The sequence below is a fragment of the Propithecus coquereli genome, unplaced genomic scaffold (genome assembly GCF_000956105.1).
Source record: "Propithecus coquereli isolate 6110/MARCELLA unplaced genomic scaffold, Pcoq_1.0 Scaffold372, whole genome shotgun sequence".
Classification (NCBI taxonomy): domain Eukaryota; kingdom Metazoa; phylum Chordata; class Mammalia; order Primates; family Indriidae; genus Propithecus; species Propithecus coquereli.
In genome coordinates this window covers 89,102-107,660 of record NW_012149419.1, presented here as the reverse complement: position 1 = coordinate 107,660, position 18,559 = coordinate 89,102, and the positions used below count along the sequence as shown (strand labels likewise).

Below are 18,559 nucleotides of genomic sequence, written 5' to 3'. Positions count from 1 at the left end.
TGGTTTGAGGGGGCAGGGCTGGGCAGCGTGGGCAGACGTTGTCTGGCCCTCCTGCTAAGCTCATGTGCGGGTGGATCCCAGCCCCAATCCCGGAACCCACGGAAGTCCAGGACAGGCTCAGAGAATGGCCTGGTGGAAGACGGGGCAAAGCTGGGTGGTGACCTGGGTCTGGGCAGCCCCAGACTGCCTCCCCCAGCCCCCACAGACTGGGCACTTTATGTGGGAAGTGGCATACTGTAGGTGCTCAATAAATGCTTATGGAAAGAAGGCTTGCATAGGTCTAGGTCAACACTGGAGGGGGCCTCCAGCCCTTAGGGCAGCTCCCAGACCAGAGGTGGGAGGATCTCTGATGCTCACAGGCCGCGGGACCCCCCGTGCGTCTGGGACCCATCTCTCCAGCCAGTGCCTCTGGCTGCAGCCCAGTCCCTGGTCCCCCAGCCCTGCCCCCACGGAGGTCCCTTCACCAGCCCCATCCCCCACAAAGATAACAATGACCATAATGAGAACAGTCACCCACACGTGTGCACAGCGCTTTACAGGTTACAAAGTGTTTCACATACATCATCTCATCAATTCCTCACAACAGCCCTGTGAGGTAGGCAGGGCAGGGGTAATGTTCCCATTTGTACAGATGTGGAGACTGAGGCCCAGAGAGGCCGGTGACCTGCTCGAGGCCACACAGCAAGTGAGCAGCAGAGCTGGGACCAGAGGCTAGGTTTCAGTCCTACCTCTAGCCCCCAGCTCTCTCCACTGGCTGTGCTGTCCCCCAGAAGGACCCCAGCCCCTGTCCAGAGTCTCGGCCACACTCAAGCCCAGCTCCCACCCCCTGGCAGTTGTGCTGCCTGGCAGCCTGGCAGACCTGCCCCTCGACCTGCTCCCTGCAACAGCCAGCCCAGGTCTGGGCCGGGCCGCCGCCCCGCCTGCCCCAGTGGCGCCCTGGCGGGGGCAGGCAAATAGGGCCAGAGCCTCCTTTCCTGTTTTCCTGAGTGATCCCTCCCCACAGGGGAAGAGAAGAGAAAGGAGGAAGAGGAGGAGGAGGAAGAGAAAAACAAGAAACTGAGTTGGAAGAGGCCCTGGAGCAATCAGGACGTCAAAGTTTGCATTCCGACTAGCTATAGGAAATAGTTTTTTTCTCTTTTTATTATTTCAAGTTTTCATAAAAATCCATAATTATTGAAACCCAAGTTACAGAGGAAGTTCGTAACTGTTTTATTGAATTACTGACTCTGCCGTGTGTCGGTCTGTCGGCTTTCAACTCCCGTCTGTCAGTGAGCACCCCTGTGCCGTGGGGTCCCCAGGCCTGGACTTCTGAGGTCCTGGTAGAAAGAGGGCGGGTGGCGAGGGCTGTGGGGCAGCAGGGGATGGGCGGAGGAGCAAGAGAGCGGAGTGTGGAGGGGAGTGGGGGAGGGGGAGGACTGCGGAGTGAGCGGGTGGCGGCCAGGCCCCTTCCCCTGCCCGGCCGCCCGGGGGTCCCTGCCCCCCGCCCCGTCCTCATATCATCTTCATGTTGAACTTGCGGGGCGCGTCGGCGGAGCTGATGCCTGCATCTGACTTCCGGGGCACGTACTCGATCTCGATGTTGTGCTTCGTGTTGCCCTTGCCCCGGCTCCAGAGAAACAGCAGCACCAGGCAGAAGAGGACGACGCCCAGGAAAGAGATGAAGCCCATGGTGGTGGCGATGATGAGGGTCTTGATGTCAAAGGGGAAAGGCACGGTGGCGCGGGTGCTGTTGGCCTCTCCCTCGCCCGGCTGGTTGGAGATGAAGGCGAAGGTCTTGTTGGGCTGATGGGGCCAGTCGGGAGAGTAGCTGCGCACATGCAGGTGGGCGGGCATGGAGTCGTTGCCGCCCGCGTTGGCCGCGATGCACAGGTACGTGCCGTTGTCCTGTACCTGGGCGTAGCGCACCTCCAGCGTGCCGTCGGGGAAGACTGTGAGCCGCCCGTTGCTCTTGGCTGAGACCAGGTGCTTACGGGGCGAGAGCCAGAGGATGGCGGGCGGCGGGTCGCCGTCCGCACGGCACACGAACTGCACCGTGTGGCCCTCGTCCACGAACACCTGCTGGGCCTTGCGGTCCCGGATGCGGGCGCGGCGGCAGGTGAAGTAGTTGGGCAGCAGCACGTCGGGGAAGTCCTTGAACTCCTTGCCCTGGACGAACTCAGGCGTGGCGCACGTGGGCTGCTGCCGGTTGAAGTTGAGCCGCCAGCGGCGCCGGAACACCCACAGGAGCCGGCAGTCGCAGGCCAGAGGGTTGGAGTCCAGGATGAGCGTCTCCAGGTTGCCCACCGAGTGGAAGGCCGACTCCTCCAGGGTGGTCAGCTGGTTGCCGGAGACATTGAGCACGCGCAGGTAGTTGAGGCCGCGGAAGGCGTAGGGCTCCACCACGGCCAGCTGCCCGCCCACCAGCTGGATCTCCTGCAGCCGCAGCAGCTCGTGCAACATGGAGCCCTCGATGGTGCTGATGGGGTTGTAGGAGAGGTTGAGGAAGCGCAGATAGACCAGGTGGCGCACGGCCAGGTAGGGCACGGCGGTCAGGTTGCAGTGCGTGATGGACAGGGACGTCAGGTTGAGGCCGTAGAGGCAGTTGGGTGTCATGGTGTCCAAGTAGGGCCAGTGGGAGATCTCTAAGACCTTGAGTCGGTACAGCCTCTTGAAGGAGTAGTCTCGGATGGCGTTGATGTTGAGGTGCCGGAGCCTCAGGACGATGAGACCGTGCAGGTGGGACAGCGCCTCGGTGGGGATGGAGGTCAGGTTGCATTTCTCCAGGGTCAGCTGCTCCAGGCTGTTGAGGCCGCTGAAGGCGCGGTGGGAGATGTACACGAGGTCGTTGTCACCGACCTCCAGCGACTTGAGGTTGTACAGGTCCTGGAACATGTAGTCCAGCAGGATGACGATCTTGTTCTCGCTGATGTCCAGCTTGGTCAGGTTACTGAGGCCAGTGAAGACGCCCAGCGGGATGAGCTTCAGGCGGTTGCTGCGGAGGCCCAGCGTCCGGAGGTTGAAGAGGTTGTTGAAGGCGCCGGGCTCCACGGCGCTCACGACGTTCTCGTTGAGCTCCAGCTCCTCCAGGTGCGGGAAGCTGGCGAACTCGTCCTGGTTGAGCGTTTTGATGCGGTTCTTACCCAGGTCCAGCAGGCGGGTCTCGGTGGGGATGCCCTCGGGCACTGCCACAAAGCGCTTGCGGTGACAGAGCACAGCGCGGTCCTGGGCGGAGCACTCGCAGCGGGGCGGGCAGCCCGTGGCAGAGCCCGACAGCACCGAGCCCAGCACCAGCAGGAGGATGGGCTGCCAGCAGGCCAGGAGGGGGCTGGGCACGCTCCTCGCGCCCACCGCCAGCATCCTCTCGCTCACCTGCAGCAGGAGCAAGCACAGGGCGGCGGGGGCAGTTAGAGGGCAGCGTTCGGTTGGACCCCACCCCGCACCCTCTGCGCCCCAAGCCCTCCAGCCTGTCGCGATGACCCTGACACAGAGAGGAGGGGTCCACATGCCCAGGCCCGAGGGCCCCTGCCACCCCTGCCGCGCACTCCCTGCTTCTCACCCTGTCCAGTCTTCCCAGAGGACCCTCCCGGCAGCCCTGGAATGGGACATTCAGGGAAGGGCGGGTCACCCCAGAGGAGCCTGGGGCATTGGCACCACCTCCTTTACATGACTCCAGGCACGCACCCTACCCGAGGCTTAGCTCCCTGCTGCTGTCAGGGATGAAGCCCAGGGGTCTGGCCGCCCTGGGCTCACTAGAGGGGATCAAAGGGGCTCAAGGGCAGAGGCCCCAGGGAACCGCCAGGGGAGGCTGCAGAGAGGAGCTGGCGCCCATCCCGCCTTCAGGGCAAGGGCTTCCAGGCTTCTGGGACCCCACCCACTCGCCTTCAGCCCTAAGCTCCCCCAGGTGCTGACAACGTGCCCCTGCCCACCGCCGCAGCCGGGCCTGCAGCCGAAGAGTCCTGGGCAGTTGCAAACCCAGTGGTACTCTCAGTGGTCGTCAGTCTGCTCCCTGCCGGGGTTCCCAGATGGCTGGAGGGCCCCCTCCTCCAGGAAGCCCAGCCCTGAAGCCACCTGCCCCTTTCCCTGCAAATCCTACCTGGCCTCCCTGTGGGTCTGACTCCTCCCTTCCTCTGGGGCCCAGGGGTGCCCCAGCCAAGACTCCTGAGCTCTGGCTGGGACATCTCACTGCCCCCTGGGACTGGGCTCCTGCCGTGCTTTCCTCCCGTAATGCCCCTGCCCTGGCTGTTGAAACCCCCCCTCCAAGCCTAAGTTAAGTCCGCTGCTCTGAGAAGCTTGTTCTGGTCCCCAGCAGGAAGCATGCTCCCCCTCGAAAGGCCCTTGAGCCTTTATCTGTCCGTCTTCAGGGTCCCAGTGACCCGGGCTCAGGGCTCTATGCGGCTCTAGTCAGCCTCCCACAGCCCAGGCCAGCGCAGGCCACCCTGGCGGTGCCCGTCCACACGGCAGCATTGAGGACGTGAGGCTTGTTCGAGTGGGCCCTGCCAGCCTCCCCACACCTTCACACAGGGCCATAGCCATCCCTGCATCAGCCATTATGGCAGCCGAGGCTTGAGAGGTGTGGCTGCCCCACACGGTGGAGGGAGCAGAACTGAGACAGGAGCTCTGGTCTGTCGGACTCCAACGGCGCCACACACTTCCGAACGCTCTACCAGTCTCTCAGGCCTGACAGGCACTTCCTGGTTGTTGATCGACTAAGTGATTGATTAACCAGAGAGGACTCAGGGTGTTACTGACATGTTATGGAATCTGCAAGGCTTTTTGTTATCCCCCAGGGCTTTGTCCCCGCTGACCCTCCCCTCGGGCCCTTTCGTCCTCTCCATCCCGACTGCTCTGTGGCCCCGCCTCTCCCCACCCCACCCGGCAAAGCTCTTTTCCAGTCACACACGCTCCAGCGCCCACCAGAGAAGCAAACATCCTGACGGGCGATCAATAAGTAATTGGGCCGGCAGCGGGGGCTGGTGCGAGTGGGGGGCTGGGGACCCCAAGAGGCAAACAGGACCGTTAGCGCCGCTCAGGGCCGGGCCGGCGGGCGGGACAGGAGCTGCTGGAGGAGGAGGCTAAGGAATGAGGGGAACAGTGGGGACTCGGGCCACGCTGAGATGTGGGGAAGCCCCTTATCCAGATTCTGTGGATCTGGCCGCCACCACCTGGCCTCAACCTACCCATCTACCTCCTCTCCCACCACTTCCCCCAGCGAAGCCACCCAGCTGTTCCCACTTGTCCTACACGTTCCTGCCTCTAAGCCATCTCCTTCTGGAGAACTGTCCCAGCAGCCTTTGTGGCCTTCGACCCCAAAGGCTGCCTCCTCCACGAAGCCATCCTTGACCTACTCCATCAGATATCATCTCTTGCCCGTAACGCCGAAGCCACTTTATTCTTATTAGCAGTGATATTGTGTAGTTGGTGTACGGCACACCTCATTCCAAAAGTGCTTTGAGCCAACTGACAGAAAAATTATGCTATAAGAGGATAAAGAGATAAAAGCTAAAGAAGGGAAGCCAGTTAGGAAAGAATGACACAAAGTCCTGCATAATGACTAAAAGGGAGAGCTTCCTAGTGACCTGAGCAAAGAGGGAAACATGCCCCAACACCTCAGCACTTGGCACCTCTCCTGTCATGTATGTTTAATCATGGGTCAGTCATGGGTACATGTGTCTTACCTGCTGGAGAGTGAGGTGCCCAAGGCAGACAGTGTGTCTGCAGCCTCAGAGCAAGGTGTGGCACAGAACAGACCCCAGTGAGTATTCTTTGAAAGGAAGTGTGTGTGCACGAGGGAGTTTTTGCAGGGGTGAGTTTCTCAGTTTTCGATGGGGCTGACTCTGGAGCAGGCCCACTGTGCAATGAGACCCGGGAAGCTGAAGGGTGTTGGTGGAACAGCTGGCCAGCCGTGCACTCTACAGCTGCCACCTCCAAGCCTGGAAGACCCACAGAGCCATGGGCCATGCTCCATGGGACCACGCTAGCTGTGGGAGGACACATCTTATGAATTGCCTCCTCCCCTGCCTTTTACACGCGCTGTCCTGAAAGGTGGGGAAACTGAGGCCCAGAGAGGGTAGGATGCTTGCCCAAGCTGACACAGCAGGAGCAGCACAGCACACTGGGCCTAATATCCTGGCCTCACACCCCCATGTGGTCCCTGTCATCTAGGGATGCTGGCAGGGTCACGTCTGAGGGGTCACCCAAACTGCTGAGCGGGCAATGTGCTGCTCCTGCCATTCTAGCACCGTTAATCCTGCTGGCTACTCCTGCGATTGCCAAGAAGAGGTGTTTTATGCATTTTAATCAGTGTTTGATTTTGGATCCTTGCCCCCTAAAGGGCTTTCCATAAGGGTGAGTTTAAAAATTGGACCAATAAATACAAAGGTAATAAACATCAAGGGCAGGCAGGTGCGCGGGCAGAGGAGCGCTGTGCCCGGGCAGCGCGCACAGACCCTGCGGCAGCCAGAGTCCTCCCCATTCTGCGGCGGAAGCCCAGCCATTGGACTGTGCTGCGGAGGGCAAGACCCGGGCTCTGAGCTCCCCTGCAGCAGAACCGGACAGGCCAGCAGCCGCGCCACACCTCACGCGCGCTCCGGGCGGATGCCCCCGGCTCAGGCAGTGCTCCTGGACACGCACTTCCTGGCTGCCAGCCTGCCACGCGACCTCAGGGAGGCCTGCGCTCTCCGGCCTGCTTCCCCTGCGCTGTGCAGGGAGGGGCGAGACGCCAGAGCACCTGTGGGAACAGCCAGCAGAAACCAGACTCCCCCAGCTGGAAAACCGGAGCCCTCACACCTGGTTGGGAGTAAAGGGGAGTGTGTGTGTGGTGGGGGGGCGGTTCAGGCCCCAAATTGTAGTTTTGCCAGCGCTGGAAGGGCCTGTTTGAGGGTGGCCCCAGGTTGTGTGGCTGCCCTGATTGGGGCATCACATTCAGAGTGTCCCCACAGGGCTTAGGGCTGGGGAGGGACACTGGTGGAGAAGGAAGGGGAATCATCGCCCACGGGCAGGTTCGAGAACCACTGAGGGAGGTCAGAGGTCATTCTGTCCCATAAGACAGTATCCACAGGGTAAAGGGTGCGCCTGCCTCCCTAGCACCCAGCCAGGCCCACACAAGCCAGACACTTTCAGTAAAGGGGAGGGACTAACATTTGGAGAGCCCCTGCTATGGGCCAAGTTTTGGACTTTATACACATTGTCTCAGAATCCCGCACACCAGCATGCCGAAGAGGTATTTCTCACCCATTTTACAGATGAGAAAAACTGAGGCTCTGAAAAGGGCATTCACTTGCCTTGGGCCTAAGCTGCAAAGCTAGCAGGTGGCAGAGCTCTGTTCCTCCTGGTCGGCTGCCTGCCCCGGGAGCTACCTGGTGCGGAGGGGGACTTCCCTTGGAGCCACAGCTGGTCCAGGGGAGGGGCTGGCCTGTCTGGGTAGTGCCAGGGTGAGGCCCCAGGGCTGAGGGAGGGTGCTAGTCCTCAGCTACATCCCAGTGTCCTGCCTCCAAAACCTGACAAATGCCTTCCCCAGCTGTCAGAAAGTGGCATGCTAAACGCACCGCGTGTCATGTTTTTCCACCACCCTTCTCCTGTGCCTACTGCTGCCGCCTATGCTTGAATCGCACCTAATTTGGGGCTGGCTGCAGCGCAGGATGGCGGATTTAGTTATTTTAGGTTTACGGTATCAATATTTCATGGTGCTCCCACTCAGCGCTCCTCAGGGACCACAGGGATCCCCACACACACAGGCATGAGATCTGGCGTGGAGGCGCCTGCCCCGCGAAGGCTGCGGCCCGGGCCTCCGAGCCATGGGCCTCCGAGCCACGGGCCTCTGGTCCTCAGCCTGGCTGCGTGGCCGGGGCGGTTTCCGCGCTGGGAAGTGGGTGGGTGTGCGCGGTCTCATCTCGCCCCCATCTCGCCCCCTGCCTGCCCGGTGGCCTGTGGCTGGGGCTGCCGCAGGACAGAGCGGAGAGCAGCAGGCCTGGGAAGGGCCTGAGGGCTTCAGAAAGCCTGCGCGGCCGCCGCCAGAAGTGCCTGGCAGAGCAGGAGAGGGAGAAGGCGACAGAAACGGAGAGAGCGGGAGACACATGTGGGCGAGGTAGCAGAGAAAGGAGGTGAGAGGGAGGCAGGCAAGGCCGAGGGGGAGCAGGAGGAAGACGGGGCAGGGGGCAGGTGGAGGGGCCCGAAGTTGGAGAAAAAAGAGAGGACCACGGCTCGCCCTTCGGACCTGATCCGCCTTCCCGCATCACAGGGGCGAGCCTCGGGCCTGCTGGGGAGGCTGAGACTCAGAGAGGAGAAGGGACTCCCGCTGGGGGGCCAAAGCACAGAAGCAAGGCAAAGTCTGGGTCCTTGTGACTTGCCCTGTCCCCAAGTCCCTGCCTGTCTGAGGTCCCTTCTTCGCTTTGGCTCCAGAATGCTGCCGGATCCAGTTTATGAGACGACAAAGCGGTGGGAGGGAAGTGCCGCTGCCCAGAGCCAACTGGGCCCAGTCGCCGGGCCGTCTAGAAAGGACTCCAGGGGTCACCCCGGCCCGGGTCCTTTCTCCCACAGCAAGGCCAGGAGCCTGCAGACCCGGCTCAGAGCCCCTTCCCCAGACAGCTCTTCTCAGGCCCCAGGAAGGAGGGAGCAGCTTCTGTGGGTCCCCTCTGGGCTCAGGCCCCCCTCTAAGCAGCACTGCTGGCGTGCTTCTCTCGCTCCCTCTGTGGGTGCTTCTGCAGCCTCTTGTCACGTGGCCCCTGATCCGAGAGCCCCATGGTGCAGGAGAGGCTCTGGCAAAGGGGCTGCGAGAGCCCGTCCAATGGCTGCTGGGACAGCTCATGCGAACGCCAGGAGGACCCGCACGCTGCTCCGCAGCTCCTAGTCTGGGCTCTCAATGAAGGCAGGCTTCCTGGAGGAGGAGGGCGTGCTGTGTGAGCTCGAGCTGGAATACAAGTACTCTCACAGGCCAAGGGACAGGTGGGGGGAGGCGTTTTCAACAGAGGGAACGGCCCGGTGGAGGCGATGTGTAGCCTGGCCAGTGTGAGAGCATCCTGGGACACCTACCCCAAAGCCTGACCCAGTTGCGGGACTCCTTTTAAAGGCTCTCTTTTCTGGCTTTCCAGGGCTGACTCCGCGTAGGTGCGAATGGCTGGTAATGGTGTAAGGTGTGAGCTGCTAGTGGGGAAATAATCCAGTCCTGGCCAGTCTGATCCAGCAGAGCCCGGGAGCAGGGCCTGCGTGGGGCACATGGGGAGGGCGAGGCTGGACAGGGGCCCTGAGAGAAGCCCAGCGCCCAGGCTGAGATCCTGCAGGAGAGATCCGGACCCGCTTCCAGGCGCTGCCTCGGGCAGCCAGTGTCCGTCCGTCTGTCTCCTCCAGGCTGGTCCGCCCGCCTTTGCCTGCCCTCCCCTCTCCTCCTCCTCCTTCAGCCGCCCCCCACGGGGAGAGAAAAATCAACCTGGAAGAAAATTGAGGTCATGTCCTTTGTCGTGTATAATTCTTTATTTTCCTTTAGCTCTTGGTTCTGGCAAAGAGTTGCCGGCCCCGGGGTGTGTGTGTGTGTGTGGCCAGAGTGGGTGTGTGTGCGGCTGCCCCTCCTCCCGACGGCCACTCTCACAGCTCATTCCTCGCCCAAATGTGCTCCCCTGGCCTCAGCCACCCTCATCAGGTGGCTGCCGGGCACCCCTGGCTGCCCTGGGCTAGCACCCGGCCCCCTTGCACTAGAGGGAGGAATGTCCCTGCCCACCCTACCACCCACCCTGCCAGAGCGCAGCCATCTCAGGAGCTGCCGGCCTTCCGGCCAGCCCGCAGCCCCAGGCCATTTGTGGGATAAATTATGAATTTTAATTGTCAGAGCAACTTAGTGTTTAAAGGCTTCTATATATAGGCTCTGCCCTCCAGGAGTGGCAGGCTGGCAGGGGAGCAGCAGTCAAGCAGGGCCTAGAGGGGGCTCATTCTGGGTGAGAAAAAGGCTGAGGCCTGGGCTCCAGCATGCGCGACCCTGCCCTGCTGTGTGACCTTGGGGTGGGGGTCGGGGGTCCTGGGCCACTCTGGGCACTGCCCGCCCCCTTCACAGGTTGCCTGTGCTGGGCCCACCTGAGCAGATGGCGCCCTACTTGGATGGGCGCCGTCCCAGAGCTGGGGAGGGGTAGGCAAGAGTCTATATGGAGTCACCTGGGGGGTCCAAGGAAAACCCAGGTCCTACACCCCCATATCTCCTGTCTCATGTCTTAAGATGCTAACCCAGGTTCTCAGGGACAGGAAGACACCCCTCAAGGCCTCTGGCCCCATCCCCTGTCCAGGCCAGTGGCCCCTTGGGACATTCCTACCTCATCCCCACTCATCCACTCCTGCCTTCCTGGGCCCCCAGGGGACCCCCCCCCACCTGCGCCAGCGCTCAGGGCTCCTCTACCCTGGGAATAGCTCAGGCCTGGAAACCTGCCAGCACCCACTGGGAGAGCCGTGGGCCTTGGCCTTGGGCTTGGGACGTGCGTGTGGGGGGTCAGAGCCCAGGGTGGGCAGTGGGGAGCTGCAGGGAGTGGCGGACTAGCATGGGATTTGGGATTAGCCGGAGACCTAATAAACATAATGACAATGATAAGGATGATGGGAAAACCCTCGTGGAGGGCCTTCGGTGTGCCAGGCGTTATTGCAAGCACTTTATATACAAAAATTCATTTAATCCCACAACAACCCACTGAGGACACTGTCATTATCCCCATTGTTCAGATGGAGGAAGCGGAAGCACAAAGTGGTTCTGCAACTTGTTCAAGGTCACAGAGGCAGCAGGAGCTGAAACCCACAGTGTGGCTCCAGAGTCCGCGCTCTCTGTCGCTCCCCCACGGAGCCTTGTTAAAAAAGCAGCTGACACGGACACAGCACTGACTGCACACCAGGCACGCACGCGTTGGATCTTCACAATAACCCTCTGAGGCTGGTATTATTGTCCCTGCTGTACTGATTAGAGGACTGAGGCACAGAGAGGTGATGCAACTTGCCCAAAACCACACAGTGGTAAGTGGCAGAGCCGGTCCAGGCCTGAGGCGGTCAGACCCAGGCCGTCCTGACCGCTCCTGTGCACTACCTCTCTCTGATTCAGGTCAGGGGCCTGCTGAGCGGCACGATCTTGGGCAAGTGGCTTTACCTCTCAGGACCACAGACTCCTCATTCGGAAAAGGGGATGGCGGACTTCACACCGCCCTCACAGGGCTAGGGGCAGAGTCCAGGGACGAGACGTTCACCTCGAGCACACACACCAAGGGCTTTGCTAATGACCCTGCCGACCCCCCACATTAACCCCACTTTACTCATGAGGAGACTGAGGCTCTGAGCTGTTAGTTCATCTGCCCAAGTTCCTGAGCTTGCCTGACTTCGAAGGCATGATAACCCTAGAGACCATCACACGGATGTGGAAACTGAGGCCCAGGAGAATCAGGGACTTTTTTTGAGACAAAGTCTTGCTCTGTTGTCAGGGCTCGAGTGCCGTGGTGTCAGCCTAGCTCACAGCAACCTCAAACTCCTGGGCTCAAGCGATCCTCCTGCCTCAGCCTCCGGAGTAGCTGGTACTACAGGCATGTGCCACCATGCCCGGCTAATTTTTTCTATATATTTTTAGTTGTCCAATTAATTTCTTCCTATTTTTAGTAGAGACGAGGTCTCGCTCTTGCTCAGGTTGGTCTCGAACTCCTGAGCTCAAACAATCCGCCCACCTCGGCCTCCCAGAGTGCTGGGATTACAGGCGTGAGCCACCGCGCCCGGCCAGCATCAGGGACCTGTCCAAGGTCCCACGGCAACTCAGGGCTAGGCCTAGGAAGAACCCAGCCTCCCCACTGGAGCGGCCTTTTCTCCTCAACATCACGTGAGGGTCACATACCACCCCCATGGTGGGGTTAGGTCAGGGACTGGTGAAGGTTTGGGTTATTTCTGCCTCAAAGGGAGAAAAGATTTAAAAACGATCCCCGAATACATCACAAACCAGGGTCCGGCACGTTATTTCTAGCATGGACGGGCAGACTACAAACACAAACACTTGCCTTCTCACCGCACTGCCTGCCCAAAGCCCTCTCTGCGCAACTGAATCCTGGCCAGCTCTTTGCCAAATCCCAGTTTTCCAGCCTGGTAACCCGAGCTCAGCATCAAGGAGGTGACGGGCCTTCTGGTCAGACACATACAGGTGTTGTCCCTTGATCAGGCACAACTGATGGCGTCACCCAGGGCCTGCTCATGAGAAGCCCACACTGGGGTGGTGGGGCAGAGGAACTGGCACCTCTGTAAATCTCTAAGGAGTGTATCAAGGCTAAGGGTACAAGGGACCCACTGCAGGCCCAGGGAGCAGAGCCAAGACCCATGCGTGGAGGTCACAGGGGAGGCCCATTCAGCTCAACGTGAGGAATCAGTTGGAAGAAGATCAGATGGCTCAAGATGGAAGATCTGCTTTGGTAGTAAGTGAGCAGCCCGTTACGAGAGGCATGCAAGCAGAGACCATAGATAAAGGGCGCTGCGGGAAGACACCTCTGCTGGGATGGACACCTCAGTATCCCCTCTCAGCTCTGAGATGCGCCCATCTGCGTCCGAGTAAAGGGACTTGACATGGCCAGCCCAGTACCTCTGCAGCCCTGCGCCAGGCCAGGCAGAGGCAGCATGCCGGCCGGGCCCTACTCCTTCCCAGAGCCGGGAGCAGGTTCTCTGCAGAGGGAAGCAGAGGAGGTGGCAGAGAGATTAATTCCCTGAAATGGGAAAAAATAGAAAAACACACACACACCACACACCCTAATAACATGTAATAAAAGGTTGGAGACGAGGAACAATGCCCTGGTAATGTCACCCTGGTGGCAATCAATTTGGGTGTCACATGAAATAGGCATAATTATTCCGCCTGCCCCGCGCTCGTCTTTAACCAGCTCCAGGGGCCCAGGCCCGGGCGGGGAAGGCAGTGTGGAATCAGTCGTTGGTGCACGAGGCTGGCAGAGGGAGCCACTCCACATGAGCCTGCCAGCACCGGGCTCCTCAGCCCCTCTGGGCAGGCAGCGGGCTTGATGGCCTTGTGGGGAGGGGCCCTGCAAATGTCCAGGAGCCACCTTGCTCCGCCACCCCCACCCTCTCCACAGGCAAGAGCAATCAGAGAGGAAGTGGGCACGGAGAGGGCACGACCACACATTTGTTCCCTCCAGTGTTCATTCCCTGGGTCACCAAACTCTTAGTAAGCACTCACCAGTGCCAGGCTCCGTGCCACGTGCCAGGGTGTAGAGATGGAGTTCTCAGGGACTATGCAGGAAGCGGGGGTGTTAAAATAATGAAACACTGGCTCCCTCTGCCTCCCGAGCTAGGATCGTGCCCTCCCGTCCTGGGGGGCAACAGAGAGCCACTGGGGTTCCTGGAGTTTGCTGTCCTCTTTTTGTTCTAAATGTGCAGAGACTTCAGCACTCCTTGCTCCTCTTTTATTCCCGCTTCCTTGGGGAGTCCTCCCCGATTGCTCTCGCCCACCCCCAAGCTCTGGGCTTGCACAGACAGCATCCCCACCACTGGGGAAACTGAGGTGCGGTGGGAACGACCACTTACTGCGCACCCGAAACGCACTGCCCATCTCAGCCCCCACTCCATACACCAGAAACCCTGAATTCCAGAAATGCAAATCAAGGCCATACGAAATATCATCTTACACTCATTCGATCAGTAAGAATCAAGACGTCTGACAACACTCAGCTCCTGCTGGGGGAAGCGTAAACTGGTCCAAGCAATTCGAAAGCGCGGTGCCACATTTCCTAGTAAAGCTGCACATGAACGTGTCCCGCAGCCTAGCAATTCTGCTCCTAGCTGTGCGCCCAGAGACACTGCGTGTTGCCTCACGGAATGGGACAAGAAGGTCCATGGTAGCACTGTTTCTAAGAGCAAAAGAGGGAGATGACCAAAATGCCCACCGGTAGGAGAATGGCAGATACACTGCTATGTCCAAATAACGGCACATTAGACACCAGTGAAAACGAACGAGCCGTGTCCACTATTCACAGCAACAGAGGTGAAGCTTCAGAACCCGATGATGAGGGCTGTATATGGTTCATGCTTGTCTCATAAAGTCCAAAAATTACTAAAACTGAACAATTTCTATACATTAAAATATATGATTTTAAAGAGGCAAGAGAATGTTAAATACATAATTTACGGTAGTCACTGCCTCAGAAAAGGAAGCCAAGGGATGGGGTGTGGAGAAGTGTTAGAGTTTAAGCTGGATAATAAGGTCATGGTGCTCATTAGAATATTATTACTACTGCTATTAACACTAAACACATTGATTAATTAATTAGCAGGCCAGGCTGGATCATGAGCAAGAGCCCCAGCCCAGAGGCCAGGAGGGAGCATTGGAGGCTGAGCACCGTGCTGGTAAGCTGGGGACCGAGTGCAAGTCGCTCCACCACTCTGGCTCTGTTTTCTCAGGTATAAAAATCAAATCTCTGCACCTACCGCCGACAAGGACAAGAGTGCGAGCACATCACTGGTACGAACTGTGACTAGCTGGCTTGTATTAAGAGCTTACTGTATACCAGGCACTATTCTAAATGCCTTGCACGTATCAGCACACTTCATCGTTGTGGCCTCCACAGAGCTACTCCGTACCATCGTCATCCTCACTCTTTCTACAAAGAACCTGCCCTGGTCCTGGAACCCCCTGCTTTCTGTCTCTGCAGAGTCTGCTACTTCCTCCGGACTCAGTCAGCCTCCCTCTCTTCCTACAGGACCCCTGACTGCCTCGGCCCCCAGGGAGAAATCGCACCCTTCTCAGCCTGCGTGGGCTACTCAGCTTCCTGCCTGGGCATTTTTGATGTCACCTAGCTCTGTCCATCCATGCAGGCTGAGGACATTGTGTCCCCTCCAAGGTACTCCTTGCCACCTAGCCAACATCTGCTCCCTGGTGCCTCCCAGTGTCTGCCCCGTCCCCGGGAGCAGGCAGAGGAGCCCAAAGGAAGGGTACTGGAGTTGCCCAGGGTGTTAAAGGCGACCCATGGGAGCCACGGGAGGGCCCAGCCCAGAGCAGGGCAGCAGCTCAGCCAGGACGTGCAGGACAAATGCAGGACTGAATGGGCTGGTAAATGTTAGGTGCAAACCAGTGTGATTTTCTGCTGTGGGTGCACAGGAGGAGGAGGACCAGTGATTTGGAGCAGTCAGAGAGGCCTCTTGCAGGAGGGCCCAGAAGAAGAGGAGAGAGCCTTTTGGGCAAGGACACCAGGACCAAGCCAGGTGAGGATGGTGCTGGAAGGCCACCATCCTTCCACAGAGTGGCACACACAGGACAGCTAGACCAAGAGACTCCAGCCAGCAGACCAAGGCCCTGACTCTGAAACCACCACCACCTACTGCCTCCTCTCCCTGGCCCTCCCCTGGCCGCACTTCCTCTGCCCTCCACCTGACACACTGCCTCAGACCTCCACGGGACCTGCACAAGTCACTGCCTCATCTCTCAACAGCAACACACCGCAGCCCCTGAATGTCCTCTGGACACTTGCTTCCTGGGCCCCTGCAGAGCAGTGCCACACGAGCCATCACTGGTCCCAGGGATCCTGTCTGGCTTCATGCTGGACAGCAGCCCACCTCCATAAGAGGTGTTTCTTTTGGGGGGGGTCCCTCTGGAATTCTAGATTTCAGAAAACAATGCCCAGTAAAGGAAAAATGGGTGCTCAGAGGCAGGGATGGGGAAGATGGCCCCCAGGATCAAAGAGGACTATTGCAAGGAGCAGAGTGGTCTCTCCACCTCCCTTCCAGTCACACAGGGCCCCTCAGCCTACAAGCCAGGACCTCAGCCTTGAGCACACACCCAGCCCCTAAAAGCTGGTCCCTTCGATTCGGGACCCACTCTAACTCCAGGCCCCGGGAGCACTGCAGCCTTAACCAATCCCTACCCAGTGCCCGTCTCACACTTAATTGGCAGGGGGTGGGGATGGGGGCAGAGACAACAAGAGAGGCCGCAGGGGGCCTGTCCCTGCCTTTTTAAGCTCCCTCCAGGAGGGGCAGGTGCTGCTGGGAGCCCGAGTCTGTACCCTCTTTCAGCATGGTTCCAAGGAGTTCTTCGCTTCTCCCCTCTGCCACCCGTACCCTCCCTCCTGCCTCAGGCCACTGGTAGAAAGCAGGAAGGACAGTCATGCTGTCCCAGTGGACCAGGTACTAGCACCTTCCTAGAGGCATGAGGACTCTGAGCCCCTCCTGGCCTGCACAGGGACAAAGGGGCTGGGAGCAGCTGGCCGCTCTCTCCTCACCTGCGCTCCTGCTCCTGGCTGGGTCTGGGGAAGCCCCGGGCTCTCCGAGGCAGGGCGCCTGGCTCATCACTCCCCAGGCACGGGAGACCCCAGTGCTGGAGCCACTGGCATAATGACCAGCAGGGCTGAGCGAGGAGGAGCCGTGGGCCAGGCTGGGCTGCGCGCCCTCTGGCTGCCCAAGGCAAGCAGAGGAGGACTGAAGAAAAGCTGGGCTGGCAGGAAGGGGCTTGCCCAGATGGTACTGCACTCCCACCCAACCAGGGCAGAGCTGTTCCCATCCTTCCAAGATGCCCCTGCTCCCCCGCCCTGACCCCAGGGCCTCTGAGAACAAAGAGGAGGTGCCTGGCACAGCCAGGGCTGGATGGGGCCGCTGTGATCCCAGCAAGAACCAGGAGGGACAGCACGCTGGCCTGGCCCCACCCCTCCTCCTCAAAGTGGGATCCACCCGGAGGGACACATCTGGGCGCCTTGGGGAGCAGGAAACCAACAGCCAAACGCAAAAAGGGCGTGGAGGGTAGCAGGAGGCTCCCTCCTCACCTCCCTCTTCTCAGCTGGTTCCCACCTCCCACCAGCTCAGCCTCAGAATGAAAAGTGGGGCAGGAGGAGGTGAGAAGCCCAGCTGAAGGCAGACAAAGGGGAGGCCCCTAAAGGGCTCCTGGGCTCTCCTTGTCCCCAACTCCCTCCCTGCCACTCTCCCCACTCCCTGTTCCCTCTCCTTCTCACTGGCAGGAGCTGGAAAGGGGCATTGCTTGTGTGTGGCGGGGGAGCTGCCGTCCCTGGCCTGGGGGTATCTGGGGTCCATGGAGAGAGGCCCCCACCCAGGGCTGAGCAGGCGGAGTACCGTCGAGGGTGACCACTGCTCAGAATGGGAGGGGGACGCGAGGGGGAGACTGGAGCAGGACTGGGACGCCGGCGGGGGCCCCTCCACAGCTCCGGGCTCTTGGCTTGCGAACCTAGAATTTGTTGGGGTCAGCGGAATGGGAAAGGAAGAATCCTCATCTCTGAGGCTTGAGAGGAAATCAGGCCTGTGACCCAAAGAGGGTCTGAGTACACGGGGGTGCACCGCAGCCCCAGGAGGGCGCAGCCAGGGCCAACGGCGGCCCCCAGAAGTGCTCGCCAAGGGGCTGCCCGCTCCGGGCGCGGCTGCGGCCGCCGGGCTCACCTGCATCTCGGGCGCGCCTTCGGTCCGCTCGGCTCGGTCAGCAATCGCATGTCTCTCCCGCCGGCCCGGCGCGGCCCCAGCCCCTGCCCAGCCCCCTCCTCCGTCTCCTCCTCCTCCGACACCTCCGCCCGGCAGTCCGCTCGCCCTCGCGGGGCTGGCCGTCCGCCTGTCGGTCCCACGCGGGCAGGAGCCAAGCCGGAGCCGGGGCCGGGGCCCGGGAGTGGGGAGGCGGGAGGCCACGGGCCCGGAGGGCGGAGTGGCGGGCGCGCTCAGGACGCGCGGCGCGGGCTCCACGAGCCTGGTTCCGCGCCCCGGGCAGGCCAGGAGCCGCCGCCGCCGCCTCTGCCGCTGGGGCCGGGGTCGAGGCCGGGCGCGCTCCGCAACGGGGCCGGGGCCGGGGCTTGGGCCGGCGGGCAGCGGCCCCGCATGCTGCTCGGAGCCCCGCGCCGGTAGAGGGGCCGGAGCGGCGCGGGGGGGACTCCGCTCGCTCCGGGGCCGGGACTGGGACCCGCCGCCGCCGCCGCCCGCGCTGTCGCCCGCCGCCCGCTCAGGCTCCCGCGCCGGCTCCCGCCCGGGCTCCCGCTCGGGCTCCGCGCTCTGCAGCGGCGCGGGGAGGGAGCGCCGGAGCGAGCCGGGAGGGAGGAGGGCCGGGGAGGGAGCGCGCGCGGCGGGAGGGGCGGGAGGAGAAGGCGCGGCCGCGGTGCCGGGGGCGGAGAGCGGGGAGCGCCCCAACCCTGCCCGCGCAGATGGGCAGCGACACCGGCAGGGCACGAGAGGGGCGCGCGGCCTCGCGCCCGAACTGGCGCCCCGCGCCCCGCCCCGCACACGGCCGCGCCCCTCCGGGTGCCGGGCTGCGGGGAGCCCGGGCTGCGGGCTTCCCCGGGTGCGCGCCCGCGCGTGTGATCGTGTGTGGCCACACATGTGCATGTGAGCGCGCGAGCGTGTCACACGTGTTAACGCGGGTCGCTGCACACTGCCGCGTGGACGAACACACGCGCGACAGGCACAGGGCCCCGCCCGGCAGCGTGGTTTGGAGCCCGCGCCTGGTCCTCGCGTCTCGCGAAGTCGCGAACCCTGGAGGCCCCACGTGCTGGCGGCCTCAGCGCGAGGCGGGCAAAGCGGAAAGCTCCGGGGGACGGCGAGGGAGCCGCGCGGCCTCCGCGGCCCCACCCGGAGCTGGGTCTGGAGCCCCGCTCCCCGGCCTGCGGAG

The 18,559-nt window shown here is 61.3% G+C and overlaps 1 protein-coding gene across 4 annotated transcripts in view; it reads right to left on the bottom strand.

Moving 5' to 3' along the window:
- Positions 1-513: 513 nt before the first annotated feature.
- Positions 514-18,559, bottom strand: part of LINGO1 (leucine rich repeat and Ig domain containing 1) — a 98,807-nt gene continuing 80,761 nt past the window's right edge. For 3 of the 4 annotated variants that reach the window (XM_012651867.1, XM_012651866.1, XM_012651868.1), the window contains one exon: positions 514-3,348. In XM_012651867.1, coding sequence (XP_012507321.1) covers positions 1,492-3,336 — 1,845 coding nt within the window. In that variant the 5' untranslated portion in view covers positions 3,337-3,348 and the 3' untranslated portion in view covers positions 514-1,491. Of the gene's footprint in view, positions 3,349-17,349; positions 17,562-18,559 lie in introns of those variants that run through there. The other variant, XM_012651864.1, reaches the window with a different exon arrangement.